This window comes from Nuphar pumila, chromosome 10 (assembly GCF_984573655.1).
Source record: "Nuphar pumila chromosome 10, dmNupPumi1.hap1.1, whole genome shotgun sequence".
Classification (NCBI taxonomy): domain Eukaryota; kingdom Viridiplantae; phylum Streptophyta; class Magnoliopsida; order Nymphaeales; family Nymphaeaceae; genus Nuphar; species Nuphar pumila.
The window spans coordinates 87,997,847-88,013,916 of NC_143258.1; the positions used below are offsets into that span (position 1 = coordinate 87,997,847).

The 16,070-nt window shown below is 36.2% G+C and overlaps 2 protein-coding genes across 5 annotated transcripts in view; one reads left to right on the forward strand and one right to left on the reverse strand.

The window, feature by feature from the left end:
• Window positions 1-9,785, forward strand: LOC149827229 (uncharacterized). 4 transcript variants are annotated; one of them, XM_090019221.1, is made up of 12 exons: window positions 1-232; window positions 513-679; window positions 783-1,133; window positions 1,223-1,300; window positions 2,367-2,709; window positions 2,815-3,041; window positions 3,760-3,862; window positions 4,386-4,486; window positions 4,927-5,101; window positions 5,671-5,841; window positions 5,925-6,025; window positions 6,759-7,147. In XM_090019221.1, exons 3-12 carry the CDS (start codon window positions 825-827, stop codon window positions 6,825-6,827), a joined length of 1,677 nt encoding a protein of 558 aa, XP_089875347.1. In that variant the 5' UTR covers window positions 1-232; window positions 513-679; window positions 783-824; the 3' UTR covers window positions 6,828-7,147. The 4 variants fall into 4 exon arrangements, with proteins under 4 accessions (XP_089875347.1, XP_089875346.1, XP_089875344.1 ...); XM_090019220.1 differs by lacking the exon at window positions 6,759-7,147 and adding an exon at window positions 9,670-9,785 and having other exon boundaries at window positions 2,367-3,041; XM_090019218.1 differs by having other exon boundaries at window positions 2,367-3,041.
• The window catches only part of LOC149827230 (uncharacterized), a 21,860-nt gene continuing 13,469 nt past the window's right edge, over window positions 7,680-16,070 (reverse strand). Inside the window, exons 3-5 of the mRNA XM_090019222.1 lie at window positions 8,475-8,570; window positions 8,215-8,364; window positions 7,680-8,098 (exon numbers count right to left, since the gene is read on the reverse strand). Of these exons, the coding sequence (XP_089875348.1) occupies window positions 7,967-8,098; window positions 8,215-8,364; window positions 8,475-8,570 (378 nt within the window). The 3' untranslated portion in view covers window positions 7,680-7,966. The remainder of the gene's footprint in view (window positions 8,099-8,214; window positions 8,365-8,474; window positions 8,571-16,070) is intronic.

Consider the following 16,070-nt stretch of genomic DNA (forward strand, 5'->3'; position numbering starts at 1 on the left):
GTCCAACCGTGCCATAACTGCCTGCGACTGGGTCAGTTGATTGGGACACCCATCCATGTTTACTTTCAATCTTTAATGTGTGTGCATCCTTGCACACTAAATGCTTGTCTAAATGCCTCAACTAACTTGGTTGGTAACCGATAATCATAAGCGAAAGTTGCAGTCATTGCTACCACCAAGTGTTTGTTCTAATGTCTCAAACAGCTTTCTTTTAGGCGCCTAGCGAAATAAGGTATAACCAGTTTCTTGACTGAACATCAGTGATGGAATCAAATTGGATTATGATTGGTACGCTAATTGTTTGACAAAATGCCTGAAAGAAGGCCTAGTTTGCAGATGCAGATCTGAGTTTGTACCGTGTTATTTATTCCGTTTTAATTCTATAACTTGTGTCTATTGGTGCTCAGATTGCTCTCGCTGGACTTGACTTGTGCTTGATGTTTACGCTTATGGTGTCACAAGAGTATAAATTCATCTTAACAATGAGTCTGATACCACTGATTGATGTGCAGGTGATAAAACTCAACATCTTGTGGAAAGATTCCACAGGGGCTCTTCTGGGATGCTGTACTTTCTTGCTTTATAAGATTTGATATATCTCAATCTTACCTGTAGAACCTTATACCTTTCCTCCCCTTGGTGACTGTTTCTCCTGGCGAAACGGCCCAGTTGATCTGAGGTATTGCGATTTAATTGTGAAAACTGTTTCGCATTACAAAAAATGGATTTTGCTAAACAAAGTTGGTCTCAACATATATGGAATCATGGCCTCTCTGTTACAGTTAGCGAAGGTGGGGTCGCCTTTCACTTACTGTAGGGGCTCCATGAGGCTTGCATGTCCACCCTGGTCCTGCGTTTCAGGGCCAACAAAGGGAGGAGCGATGAGCATGCGGGCGGACTTTTGCTCGGCTCTGCGTATGACGCCACACACTGGTCGGTGGCGGTGGTGGCGGCGCCCAAAGAGTGGCGGAGGTTCGTGGGGTTTGCCGGCCACCATCACCCTGGCGGTGCGGCAAGTTATGAGCAGTGCAGAGGACAAGCCGCCCATCTGCACAGCTGATGAGCTGCACTACGTTTCGGTGCCCGGAACGGAGTGGCAACTGGCTCTCTGGCGTTACCCCCCGCCCCCTGAGGTACCGACTCTCTCTCTCTCTCTCTCTAAAGAAATTGGGTGAATTATTATTATTATTGTTATTATTTTTATTATTGTTTCTTATTGCAGGCAACTGCTAGAAACCATCCTTTATTGCTATTATCTGGCGTGGGAACAAATGCCATCGGATATGATCTGTCACCCGGGGTGGGTACCCTCTGAATTGTGCTTTGTGTGCATTTCATTATCTGGGTTTCCGGAACTGTTGGATAATTGGCTGAGATTACATCGGATTTGCTAGTTTTTATTGATTCTTCAGACGCTAACCCTTGTAGTTGCACTCCCTTGTTTATGTTTTTTGTATGTTTATTTAGTATATTCTGTAATTTTTCTTGGATTTGCAGATTTATGTCTTCTGATTTAGATTGCCTTTTTTTAGCTATATCTTAATTTTCTTATTCTGGTTGTTGGATTTATTTAGTTTTTGCTCATTTCCAGATTTAATTAATTTCAGAAGGTAGAGTTAAATATTTTATTAAAACCATTTTCTTTCTTATTCTTATCGTTTTTAACTTGTAGACAATGAACTGGTTGTTTTGCTAGTTTTGGTGATTAAATTCACAGTTGGTGGCAGGATGAATTCACTTACCCAACGTGACTACATCCCACCCTAAGTGCATGGTTGAAGAATTATATAAATTTTTAATTTCATCTTTTTTTGTTGGTAGGAGATTTATTTAGGACATAGTCACTAATTTTGGCAACTTTCAAAACTTACTGTTTCTTATTCATGAAAAGAAAAAAAGCCAAAAATGTGATATTATGAAAAATCTTTGTTGTGGCTTTTGATAATATGACATTATTGTTTCAGTTTTTAAAATTCATGTTCACTTTTATAATTTTCATTTAAAAAGTTTCACTTTTTTTTCAATTTTGAGGTTTTCCCAAGAAGATGCCCTCTCAACAAAAACTCTTGTCAACATTACTAATAACCTATATCCATGACTATGGGTTAGAATAACAACTACATTGTTGAACCCATCCACATGATTTTTCACATCGGTAGATTTGTGATTCAAATTCTGAGTCTTTATTGTACATATCCAGCTTTAGTAAATTATTACCTGTTGTATACTATTCTATTTGATTAGACATCATTGTTAAACATTAAAGTGACATGTTGATTATGTTTCTAGTTATTATTTATTGGGAGGGGGTTGTTGTTGTTGTGCAGCTAGCCTTTCCTAATTAGCGTGTTTAAAATTGTTTGCAGTATTCATTTGCAAGGCACATGTCTAGACAAGGGTTTGATACATGGATTCTTGAAGTTCGAGGTGCTGGTTTGAGCAAAAGGCAAGGGGAGTCCATTTTGGAGAGCTCCTCATATAATGGATCTGTGAAGCACATGATAGAATCTATTGATGTGGTTGTTACAGATGGTTCACCACCTATTGAAAAACGGTCAGTCTTGAAAGCCGAAAATTTGTTGGATACTGGAAGTACTGGTTTTGAGAAAAGCAAAAGCATTAGTAGCTGGGATGAATCAGAATTGGCATCTATGTTATCTGATATTTTTATGCGTTTGGCTGAAAGACTATCTGGTTTCCTCAATGAAGGTCAATCAAGGATTGTGTCTGCTAAATTATTTGATCGAATATCAAAATTTTTAGAAGATGCTCAGTTATTGGATCGCTTTAACGAGGTGAGAGGAAAAATTTCAGGTTTGCTCGAAGTTAGGCAAAGTTCTGCTATAGCTAGCCAAATTAGAGATCTAAGCCAGAGGCTTATAAATATCATTGAGGAAGGTCAAAGATCCATGTCTCCGCAATTATATGACTTGCAAGAGCGCCTTGCTACAACAATAGAGGACTTCCAGAAGCAACTTGATCTGATTGTGAAATATGATTGGGACTTTGATCATTATTTGGAAGAAGATATTCCTGCAGCGGTAAGGTGACTCTTCCTCATGATAAGGGTGACTTTCTTTATGTTCTATTTTTTCTTATTTCATGTTCCCAAGCAGATTTTTCACAAACCTTTCTTTTCTTTTCTGTAGAATCCTTTCTGAATTCTAATTCCATTTTTTTTGGGTCTGGCTAAATGTTCAACTTGACAGGGGTGATATTTGCATATTAGTAAGACATGGAAAATTGATGATTGCATCCTTTTATTATTTTGAGCCGCACAATCTCTCGTCAGTTATTTACTAGTTACCTCTTTTAAAAGTTAAAGATAACAGCTGCATCATACACTTCAGCTCGTTGGTATGATTGATGATATCTCATGGTTTATTTTTGCCTGTTTTGTGGTCGTCCATATAATATATTTTACATTTTGTACATGTTCCATGTCAAAGTTACTTCTGCAAAATGAATGGGATACTCGAACAAGAGGCTCTATGCATGAAAAATTTGTGCAGTCTTATGATGGACATATTGAAAGTCCATGGAGTTAGAGTCTGTAGAGTCAGTTACTATATGCGATGAATACATGGGTAAATGCACTTGCATCCTCCATTACATGAGCATGGAATGTGCACATTCCAGTCTTCTTAAAGTAACCTAAGTGCCAATGGAATTACTTTCACATGCATGAAAAGTTCATGATTTCCTTATTTTCTTCTTGAAAAGCCTGTGAACTGGGTTGTTTTATTTTCGATCATGCAGATGCAATACATATTGGCAGAAACCAATCCCAAGGATGGGAAGCTACTTGCTATTGGTCATTCAATGGGGGGTATCCTATTATATGCTATGTTATCACGACATGGTGAGATTGCATATGCTTGAAATTTGCTTTCATTAAGTTTCTGAGCTTAAAAAGGATGACTTTCAGAAATGATAGGCTTCATTTGTTTTTATCTGTAAAACAGTCATGTGAGTTCATCATCATCATCATCATCATCATCAAGCCTCATCTTCCTAGTTCACCATATGCTCATTCATCTCTATAAAGAACTAGAACCTGTGGCTGCTCCACTTTCTCATGTTAACCCCAGGTAGAAGAGGCAGGATTCTTGTTGTTATTGTTGTTGATGATATGTGCATGTGTGTGTGTGCACATCTTTGTGTGCATTTGTCTGTCTGTGGTTCCTCTGGGGCTATGCTTACTATTGAGATTAACCTTCAATCTTTGTGATATTAAAACCATGATTTCAGAAACAAATTAAAGAAAAACTTAATTTGAAGTGGCTCTGAGTTTTGATGCATGATGAAGAAATTAATGCGATGATTGGAGAAAATAAACCAATGAATAATCCTCAGGTGTTACTAATATGCCATTTCTTGAACAGGTTTTGAAGGAAGTAAAGCAACACTGGCTGCAGTTGTGACATTAGCCTCTTCCCTTGACTATACATCTTCAAATTCCTCTCTTAAGTTATTGCTTCCCCTTGTAAGTTAATCTGTATATGTTTCTCAAAACATTCTAAGTTTGTCTAGTTGATTTTCTTAATTGCTTGCATGAGTCAGGGGATGCAATGCTTCTGAAAAGAGGTAAACTAGGCTGCTAGGCTTGAGTTCCTCCTGTGCAGGTTGAATGGCCACAGTGACAGGCCTAGCCTGCTTTTTGGAAAGGCTGTTGCATCCTATTCCGAGGCCAGTTAATTTTAGGTCTCATTCAGTGCTGCTTTATTTTTGAATACCAACAAAAATGTAGCTTATTCCATTCACTGACAAGCTTAATTTTTCAAAAATTGAATAAAAATGTAAGATGTAGGCTACATGTTGGGGTTCATTAAGTTGGCACTGGATCTAGTTTCTTAACAATGTCTCTATTCTAGAATGCTCTTCATGATCAAATATTTATACTAATTTATTGGTCATGTTATGCAGGCAGACCCAGCACAGGCTCTTAATGTTCCTGTGGTTCCACTTGGTGCGTTGTTGGCTGCTGCATATCCACTTTGTTCCCGTCCTCCCTATGTGCTGTCTTGGCTGAACCCTCAAATTACAGCTGAGAATATGATGCATCCTGAACTGTTTGAAAAGCTTGTTTTGAATAATTTCTGTAAGTTCAAGAAACTAGTAGCTATGTAATTTGTCCATGGCCATAATAAGAGCTATTTTTATGTCTTAATATGTTTATGTATTCAAAGATATTGAATTTTTGAACAGTGAGGAATTGTTAATGTTGGTAAAATTTGCTGTACATTAAAAATGTTTTTAACTTTTAAGTTTGATGTCCTTTTTAAAGTTTTTTGCTCTATATGGTAGCCTATGTAAGCAGCTTAGAAGATCTGAATGTCCATCCTCTGCTTCTAGAATCTCACATGCAGGGTGTGAAACTGATGCAGACTGTGTTGCCTCTTCTTATGTCGCCCTTTGGACTGTAACTCTGCAGTATTATTGTTCAAGTTGGAAAAAAACTTTGAGTTAATCCTCTTTCGTTTTTCCAGTGTAAAGACTCCTTGCTGTCAACATCATCGATTTATCTTCATGTGATTGTTTTCACTTTAGTTTGCAAAACATGAATCATTTTGTTGTTCTTGCATCTAATATTTGCCAGTGTGTCTACTCTACATGGATTTTTATGAGTTTTCTTTCCATCTCACAAAGTTTTGCTGAAATAATTTGCAGGTACTGTACCTGCCAAAGTTCTTTTGCAGCTTACAACTGCTTTTAGATATCGTGGTCTACGTGACAGAAGTGGTAGGTTTTGCTACAAGGATCATCTAAACAAGTGTGATGTCCCTGTCTTAGCACTTGCAGGAGATGAAGATCTGATTTGCCCACCTCAGGCTGTATATGGTAAGAATTCTACAATGGAATGTACCTTTATTTTGAGAAGTTTTTCTTATATAACCTTTTGTTGTAATACATATGATTGGCAGAAACTGTAAAACCCATTCCACCACACCTGGTAACTTACAAAGTATTTGGAGGACAAGGCGGTCATCACTATGCCCATTATGATCTTGTTGGTGGACGAATGGTATGCCTGCTCAAATAATATAACACACACACATATATATTTGGGGTACGTTTGGTTGTGTTTTTGAAAAGTGAAAATACTGTTAAAAAAAGATTCACTTTCAAAATCTCATGAGACCTCATGAGAAAGTGAATTTCACACAAATGAGACACTTTCGAAATCTCACTTTTGGGGTTAGCAATTTTTTTTATGTTTGGTTGTTTTGGGGGCACTGTTCAAATGAGATTCACTTTCTAAAGTGTATTAGGAAGTGAATCTCATATGATTGAACCAAACGTACCCAGTATGTGTTTGACTGTTGAAGTGTGCCCGCAATTTACACTTGGGTCAATAACCTTTCTCACTCAATCTGACCCCTTTCACGTATTCAGCATGGTTTGATTACTAAGGATCATTCCTTGGATTGTATTTTTCGAAGTTAAATAAAAAATTTTTTATTCTTGAAAATTTGGTGCATTGTTAGTCGTTCTAATCATGTTGATTCAAAACCCTTTTTTTTTGCTAAGCAACCATGTAGGTTACATCTGTAGGGTTTCTTTACCATCTGATTATTGGATTGGACGGTTCAAGGATGGTACACACGAGTGTACAACAAAACTTGGGGACCTACCAATTTCTGCATGTACACACACACACAGAGAGAGAGAGAGAGAGAGAGAGAGAGAGAGAGAGAGAGAGAGAGAGAGAGAGATTGTTTTCTCCTTGATGCATTGGTTCTTCCATGTTTATGCAGGCTAATATTGAGGTATATCCTTGCATAATTGAGTTTCTTGCTCGTCATGATGTTATTGATACGTTTTGAAGCTAGTGCTTGGCCTTTGAAGACATCCATCGATAATTTTGAGCGCATGCTGTTCATGGAGGTGCATCAATGAAGATTTCAGAAGAAATCATTTACATGACCAGGACATGACTCATTTTTTGAGGAAATTAGTATGCTGCGAAAATGCAGTCACTATTATAATGCGATATCTTTGGGAAGCTGATAATAGCTCTTGGTTCCCACCGGTGGCTCCAGCGGACCTGTTAAAATTTTGAGCCCCCAAGTAGATGGACACTGATCTTGTAGAAAAGTTATTTTAGTTTGTTAATATTGTCCCGTTACTACTTGAACAAAATTAAGCATAGGGACATTGTTATGATGATGAAATAGTACTCAAGAGAAATACGCTCTGCCTATGCCCAATCGTAGGTAGGGGTCTAACTAACCCCAGCTGCCTATAAAAAAAATAATGTTTGATTCATTTGTTGATCTTATAGGCTGCCATAGATTAATATCTTTACGAGGACAAACATAGAATGCAATGCAAAACGAACGACAGATCTTGTAAGGAATTTCACAAGGTTGAAGGTTCAAAACCCTGAATAATAACCGGTGAAGGTCTGCCTAATCCCAGCTTGCTTTTCAAAAATAAAATAAAATTTCACAACAGTATTTCATAGTAAGGATTCATATAGTGGGAGAACTAAAAGATTTTATTATTCTGTTGGAACTCTTTTCACTGTTAGAACATCCTAGCAATATAAGAACCATTTAGTATCACCCTATTGTCTTATGTAATACACACTCCCTTTTGCCATATGCAAACATATGGAAATTTGACGTACAAGCAGGAATACGTTCAAAAAATTGCTAGAGCAACACCAAGCGTGAATAATATTGCATTCCATTTTCTTACAAATCAAGGCCTCAACAAGATGAATCTGTAAGCTATCCCACTGAAAAATCCCAAAATCCATACGCTTTATGGGCTCATACACAGCCGCATAGAAGGGTCATAGTTTGCACTAACAGAGAACTTTACTGAAACCAAACTGTAACATGGTAAAGAATAAATGCTTGATTATTGCAAGCCTAAAACTATACATGTAATAGAAGAGAGAGAACCAGAACAGAGAATCAAACCCAAAAATCATGAAACGGAAGCAAGAGAATCTGTTCTAATAGGGAGCTGCTGCTGTCTTGCAGACAGGACAAGCATTCTTTCGTGAGAGCCATTGTTTTATGCAACATATGTGGAAGTTGTGACCACATTCTAGCTTTCCCACTTCATCCACTGCTTCGTACTCCTCCTGTACCATTTAAGTAATTTTAGCTTGTAACAGATAACATAAGGAAATGGTAAATGGTGGAAAGGAAAATAAGGGTGAGAAAAGAACTGTTCTCCATCAAGTTAAAAAAAACCAACCTGACAAATGCTACACTTCCTTTCTCTTTCACATGAAAAATGTGACGCTAAGGTGCCTGTATGTTTCATTTTCCTAAGACAACGGGCAATCTGTTCCTCGTTCAACCCTGTACTCACATGTCCGATCCTGTCACCAAGCTCAAGCAGCTCCTGTCCAAAATGTTGAAGTGTTCACACACACACACACACACACACAGACAGAGAGAGAGAGAGAGAGAGAGAGAGAGAGAGAGAGAGAGAGAGAGAGAGAGAGTCTATACCTCATACGTCATATTGTCTACATCAAGCCGCCAATTTCTGAACTGATCGCACAAATCCACTCCACCCAAAAGAAGGCCAGTTTGAAGCATAACGAGCTGCATGAGATTGAGGAAGTATTCATAAACCACCAATATCTATTCAACTATATGACTACAGAAGCATAACGAGCTGCATGAGATTGAGGAAGTATTCACCAAACACCACCAACATCTATTCAACTATATGACTACATGATGGGATTTTCTTTATTTTATAGGCAAGCTGGGGTTAGGCAGACCCCCACCAGTTATACAACGTACCATTGGGTTTTGAACTTGCAACATCCCAACACAAGGTGACGTGCACTAACAGCTCCTACCAACAGATTAGGTGAAAAACAGAGAAAAGCTGGATTCCACATAAAATTGTAAATCTTAGTGGCACCAAAAGTTTGGAGCAAAAAGACATTTTATTCATCAGCCTCAAATGCATGTGAAGTGCACGATTAGAAAGCTATCATTCCATATGGAAGTGTACCCATTTATACGATTAAGAGCAAGAATGAAGACCAGATGACATGATACTCATGTCCAAAAAACAAAAGTATCTAGAAATATACTAATATCTAGCTATGTACGTAACAGTATCGATATTCTGACTGCCAAAAGGATCTTAAAAATTAACATGCTGTACAGAAACAATGGTGCTTTGGAACTTAGGCGGGGATGAAGGAGATGACAAGGAACTCTGTGGACCACTTTTACGCTTGGAAGTACCATAAAAAAGGCCATCTTTTCAAATACAAACTGGCAACCCAGGAAATCATTTTCGAATTTTAATATACACTATGCTGAATAAAAAAACCAATGATTTAATGCAAATAACCTAAAAATACATGCATATCTTAGGAAGCACTTGCTTCATGCTGGAAAAAAAAAAGGAGTTTCTATTTTGCAAACCTCATCCAGCAGCGACATCAACCAGAGTTCAAGTCAATCTTAGCCTCCCCACATGTTGCATATATGCAACTTTCTTTTCAGCATTCATCATTTAAGCCAGTTGATTGTTCTACTTTGCATGACGAACATGTTTCAGCTCCACAAGCTTTTGAAATTTTCAATTTTTTTCCTTCTTTCCTATGCTTTAACTAGAAAGACGGAAAGAGACATGTTGATAGGATGACATATAGACTGACAAACGGTTTCAATGTGACAGGACTAGCAAGAAAGGTCATGATAGCTTATGACAAAGAAATCATGGCACTGGATGATGGTGGCATTAGACAATCAGCAGTGCAGTCGATGGATGGTTATTGACATTAACAGACCATAAGTGCAGGCAGCCAACTTGTATATGTTTGATAACACTGGATGGCCGTATTTGGCTCCTGATACTAATGATACATGAGACAAGTGAAACAAATTTGTGCCTGACAGTAACAGATGGGCCGTACTTCTCTATTATCATACATAGGACTGTTCTCAAAACTCCACTTAAATCATATATATAATGAAATGGTGGTCTTCAACGAACGCCCTTGGAACACTCAAAAGAAGTGTCTAAAAGACACTTTAAGCAAAGCCCTTAAAAAGGGTAAAATAGGAACAACACACACATAAATAAATAATTTTATTTATGTAAAAGGATGCTTGAAAAGCATTACAAGAAGTGTCTAAACAAGAGGGGCTGCACCCCTATTTATACAAGAGCACGAGGGAGAGCTCATAAGGAGCTCTCCCTTTCTAGTCAACGGCTAGATTTCTAGTCGTTGGACTAGTTCCAACGGCTAGACTATTTGGTCAAGTTCCAACCGGAACTTGACTAAATTACATTATCTAGTTCTATATGAACTAGATAATGTTTATTACATAAAAATAAAAGAAAATAAAAAATATATTATATAATAATATATTATATTATGTATTATGTTACATATTTTAATACTCCCCCTCAAACTTACGGTACAATGAGCAAAAGTTTGTCTAAGAGAAAGTGAAATTTGGGAGCTGCAAGAGGTTTGATGAAGAAATATGCTAATTGGTATTGTAATGTAGCATATGGCAGATCAATGGTGTTGTGCAGGAACACCTCTCGGACATAGTGACAATTCATCTCTATGTGTTTGGTGCGTTCATGAAAAGTCCGGTTGCTTGCGATGTAGATTGCACTCTTATTGTCACAGCACATGCGCGGGGCCTGTGTTGCTTCAGCTTTCATGTCAGTTAACAGTCTTCAAAGCCAAACAACCTCCATTGTGGTAGTTGTCATGGCTCTATATTCGGTTTCAGTGGAGGAAAGAGAAACCTTCTACTGCTTCTTGCACCTCCACGATATGAAAGATTCACCTAAAAATACACAAAAACCAATGGTTGAGTGCCTATTATTAGGATAATCTCCCCAATCAACATCAGTATAAACAATTAAATCTAAAGATGATGATGCAGACAAGAAGAGTTCTCGTGAAAGAGAACTCTTTAAATATCTAATAATGCGTAAAACCGCTCTCATATGAACAGAGGTGGGAGTATGTTGAAATTGACTAGCTGTGTGGACGACATGTGCAATGTCTGGCCGAGTGATAGAAAGGTAGGAAGGAGCTCCAACAAGTTGTCTAAATGGAGTGGGATCTTCAATTCGTTCTCCATCATCAATTTTCATCTTAACATTAACTACTTCTGGAGTATCTATTTTCTTTTCATCTGAGATGCTAGACCTGCAAACAATGTCAGAAGCAAATTTAGATTGAGATATCAAATACCTTCTAGGGGAATAAGCAACTTCTATTCCTAGGAAATATAGTAATAGTCTTAGGTCAGACATCTCAAAATGAGTTTTAAGAAGAGTTTTGATATTAGCAACTCCCTGTTTGTCACCTCCAGTGATGATCATATCATCCACATAAAAAAGAAGAATGATGATATGATGCAGTGAGGAGGATCGGTTTCCTCGTTCGTTGATGACGGTTGTCGACGACACGACCCTCACAGCCGTGCGATGTGCAGGAAGTAAGAGAAAGGCTCACCGAAAATCGGTGAGGCTTATTTTTATTTCAATATAAGCTTCAAATGAACAATGAAAGAACAATAAAGAAATGAATAACAATAAGGGAACACACAATAGAAGAATGGAGAAAAGTTGTTGCAGTCTGAATATTCTCTGCCCTCCACGCAACCCTAGAATAGGGTTTTATAGATGTCAACTGGATTCGGGTCTCGGGTCTGATACCGGATCCGAGACATTTTCTCGCTGCTGCTGGGTCTGTGTCGTTCGGGCCTGCGCACGTCTAGAATAGGTACGCAGCACGTCCCTGTGAGAAAGTGGCTTTAAATACATTAGGTTCAATAATGAACCCATAGATGCACATGAAGTGCGAATAAACCCATTAAAGGGAACAACATAAGCACATAATGTGCTAACACATAAACCCACACAAGGGGCAAAAATATGACTTAAAGTCATAAGTTGAATATTATTGAAAGAAAGGAAGAAGAGGGGAAAACCCCCTTACAATAGAGCAAGAGCTCCTCCAAATCACAAAGAAATACAAGGGGGAGACCCTTATTTATAACACAAGAGAGGAGCCACAAAGGGGGCTCCCAAAGGAGTCGTTGGGTGACCGTTGGGGGCTCCCCAACGACTCTTTGGGGAGCCTCCCTAGGTGGCGCAAACCCTAAAAAAATAGAAAAAGAAAAAAAAATAAAATTAAATTACAAACATATTCCGAATGGAATATGCGTAAAACTGGAAATGTCTAAACTACCCCTATGCCTATAAATAGAAAAATATATATATTATATATAATTAGGATGATACATATGCATATATACAATATATGAATATGTATTATCCTTTATATATATAAAATATATATAGTATTACAAAGGTTTGAATTATACATTTTAACACCCCCCCTCAAACTTTGCGTGGGGGAACGAAAAGATTGAAGAAAGCAAGAGGAAGAATCTCAAGGCTTCAAGAGCCTTTAGTCCGAATGCCATTGAAAATGTAAATGTCTTCCTCCAACGTCTTTAACGATGAGCACCTTCCATGATCTATCCAAGGTACTTCTTTTTCCACTTATCTTCAAGATCCTGTGGAACAACAACAAAGAACAAGTAAAAAATATCTTTGCTCTTTACTCAAATGGAACTTAAACAAGGTGCAAAATTATATTTATGCAAGATAACATGATAAAATACTTACTTTATCATGAAGAAAATTTAGAAAAAACAAGATTTCAAAATCATATATCATGTTAAATGGTAAGCGGAAGCAAATTATGCAGAAATGAATTGCAAGAATGCATAATTCATTCATAAGGTCCAACATTGGACAAACATAACCCCATAATGGGGAATAACACAATGGTCCCCTAAGGGACACCATAGCAAGCCTACGAAGAGGCATAAGTTACATATGCTTTATTGAATGAGATCCTAAAAAGTCATAAAGAGCCTATGCATATATTATCATGAAATGAATTAATACTTAAAGGAATCATTAATGAACATGCTTCAAACATGTAATGAAGTGCTAAACAAAAGAAACGACGTCTCCAAGCATACTTTAGATAAAATAAACACAAGAGTTCACAAGGTTTTAAATTCATTTACGAGGCAAAACGAAGAGTGTTATTTGAGTAGAGAATCTTACCCATTTAGGAAAATCTCACTCAATTGACAAAAACACATTTTGCATACAAAAGTGGCCAAAGAACCATAAGCACTTAATATATGCCAAAAAATCAACTTGATTTTTAAAAATATGCATATCAAAAATATGATTCACTTGAATATCTTAAAACACAAGTCATGAATGAAATTTTGCAAATTTCAACAATAGTTCATCCATTACAAACCACTACCTCATTAGTCCTCCAAAACCCATAAATCAAGTGTATAAGCTACTAGATCAAGAATATAAATATAATGTCATTAAAGGCCAAATGACACACACTAAGGTGTGTAAAAATACCTCTTGTCTACATATAATAATACTTGAAATGAGTGTATCAACGACAAGAACAAGAGAATACACGCCAACATAGACAAAAAACATCTCTTGTTTACGTAAAAATACACTCAAGATCAAATATGTTCAGCTACTAGAACAAGAGTATTAAGCCAACCATGGGCTAAAAACACAATACATCTCTTGTTTACATAAAATGACACTTGAATTGAGTGAAAGAAGTCAACCATGAGCATATAACTCAGCGACTAGAACAAGGACACAAATGCCAACATAAGCTAAAATCACACACCATGGTGTAAATCAACGTGCCTTGTCTACATAAAATAACACTCAAGACAAGTGTGTTCAGCTACTAGACCAAGAGAGCAAAAGCCAACAAAGGGCAACCAACACACGAAGGTGTAATAAAATTCTTGTCTACATATGATGACACTTAGATAAGGGGCATAAAAGGATAAGACTTTTGAGGCAATAAAACTTGTAATGACAATCATATAAATAAAACCTTGAAACAATATTCTTTAAAAAAGAATACTCATAACAATATCATTTTGAAATAAAATGTGTGAATATACACACACCAAGAATACTTGTACATAAGAGCACAAAACATAAATGTGCAAATGCGCTCATATGATTCATAAACAATAAAAGGTTGGGCAAAAAAAACCCCAAAACCTTGATTTTAATATACCTTAAAACATTTAAGGTTTTAAACATTATATATCCATCACATTTATATATAAATAAGAGCATCCATAAGATCAATGGTCAACATTAAACTAGTGACACACTCATATACCAAATCATTCTAGAGTCCCAAGGTGCCCATAATTCACCTCAACCACCATCTATAATATGGTAAGTGGACAAACTAAAATGACATAACAATGAGTGCTACACTCATAATTAGAGATCATATACCAAATCATTTTAGAGTCCTAAGGTGCCCATAACTCACCTCAATCACCATCTATAATATGACAAGTGGACAATCTAGAATGATATAACACGAGGTGCCCATAACTCACCTCAAAAATCTCTAATATAACAATAGGGCCATAAAAGAATTGATGCATCATATGACAACATGTGATGGATAAAAAAAATGCCATTAAAAGTCAAAAGAATACCTTGGCAACAAACATAATGACATGAAGAATACATCTTGGGATAATCAAGACAATCAAGCTTTTTAATCAAAGGAATCACAAGAACCGTAATGGTTCACAAAGAGAGTTTTAACTCAAAACCCAAAGAAAGAATATTCATTAGTACTTGAAAATTTATAGATTTGGGATAAAAATCCCATACAACAAGTTTTAAATATCCTTTGATTGTGATCAGATATGCGGAAACGTACAAAGTGCTATAAGTACTTATCATGTTTTATAATGATTTTAAAAAGGGTCAATATCTAAATTCATTATATTTTTCACAAAAAGAAATGTGCATAAAATCTTCATAATGTAAGAAATGTCTACGAAGAGACAATACATATGCAAGCACAAAAAGATGTGCACGAGGGCACTCATACAATATTTGAACAAATACACACCAAGGTGTAAACAAACATGCACTAAGGCATGTATTTCATAGAAAAGAGAAAATGCATACAAGTGCAACTATTTGAGAAACAAATGTATATAAAATACAAAAACACACAAAAGGGAGCAAGTATGCACTTTATAAAAAGAGCAATCCTTGAGATTTCTCAAACTTTTAATTATGCAATTATATGCTTGATAAATGTAATTTAGGACAAAGAGGACCATACGATGGTCAACATAGACATCTTTAGAGATATAAACAAGAGGTTTTGAAATCTTATGTGAAAAATACAAACCAACAAGTTTGTAAAGTTGTATCAATAAAATTAACGAAAACTTTTATACCAAAAAGATGTAATAGACACACTATGCATTCTATATAGTGTGAGAAATTCTTTTAAAAAATCTTTTACAATGGTTCGAACAACCTATTTATCACAAAAAATCCTTTAAATAAACCAAAATCATTGAAACATCTTTAGGAGTTCTTATCATTAACAAGAACTACTTAGGATTCATAATGAGAAAATCAAAGAATATAGCAAAGAACATTAACTTATACAAGAATTATATAAGTTACAAAAAGTTTTGTCAAAAAAACCAAACACAAGAGTTTTTAAGCAAAGATCATTAATTTAGCAAGAAATCGTATTTAAAAAGTTAACTTATATGTTAATCACAAAATTCTTATGAAAAATCATAAATCTCAGATAATTAAAAAATAATAATTTTGCAAAACATAAATTACTATTATATGTGATGAGAAATCGATAACTATATAACTAACAATTATATTTTTGAACAATAAACAAGTTTACCAAATTTAAAAGTAGATATACGAACACCCGAAAAAGTGAAAGGAAATGATTCAACTAAAAACACTAAATGTGCAAGAAAGATAGTTTCATAATGCATAATATGTTAAGAAAAGAGATACATACCGAAAAACTTCTAATAAAAAAAGAACAATGAATACTTCACCATTTCTTGAGCACTACGCTTTCTGTTGCGCCAAGAGACAATCCCATCGCAACCGGGCTCTGATAGCATGTGAGAAAGTGGCTTTGAATACATTAGGTTCAATAATGAACC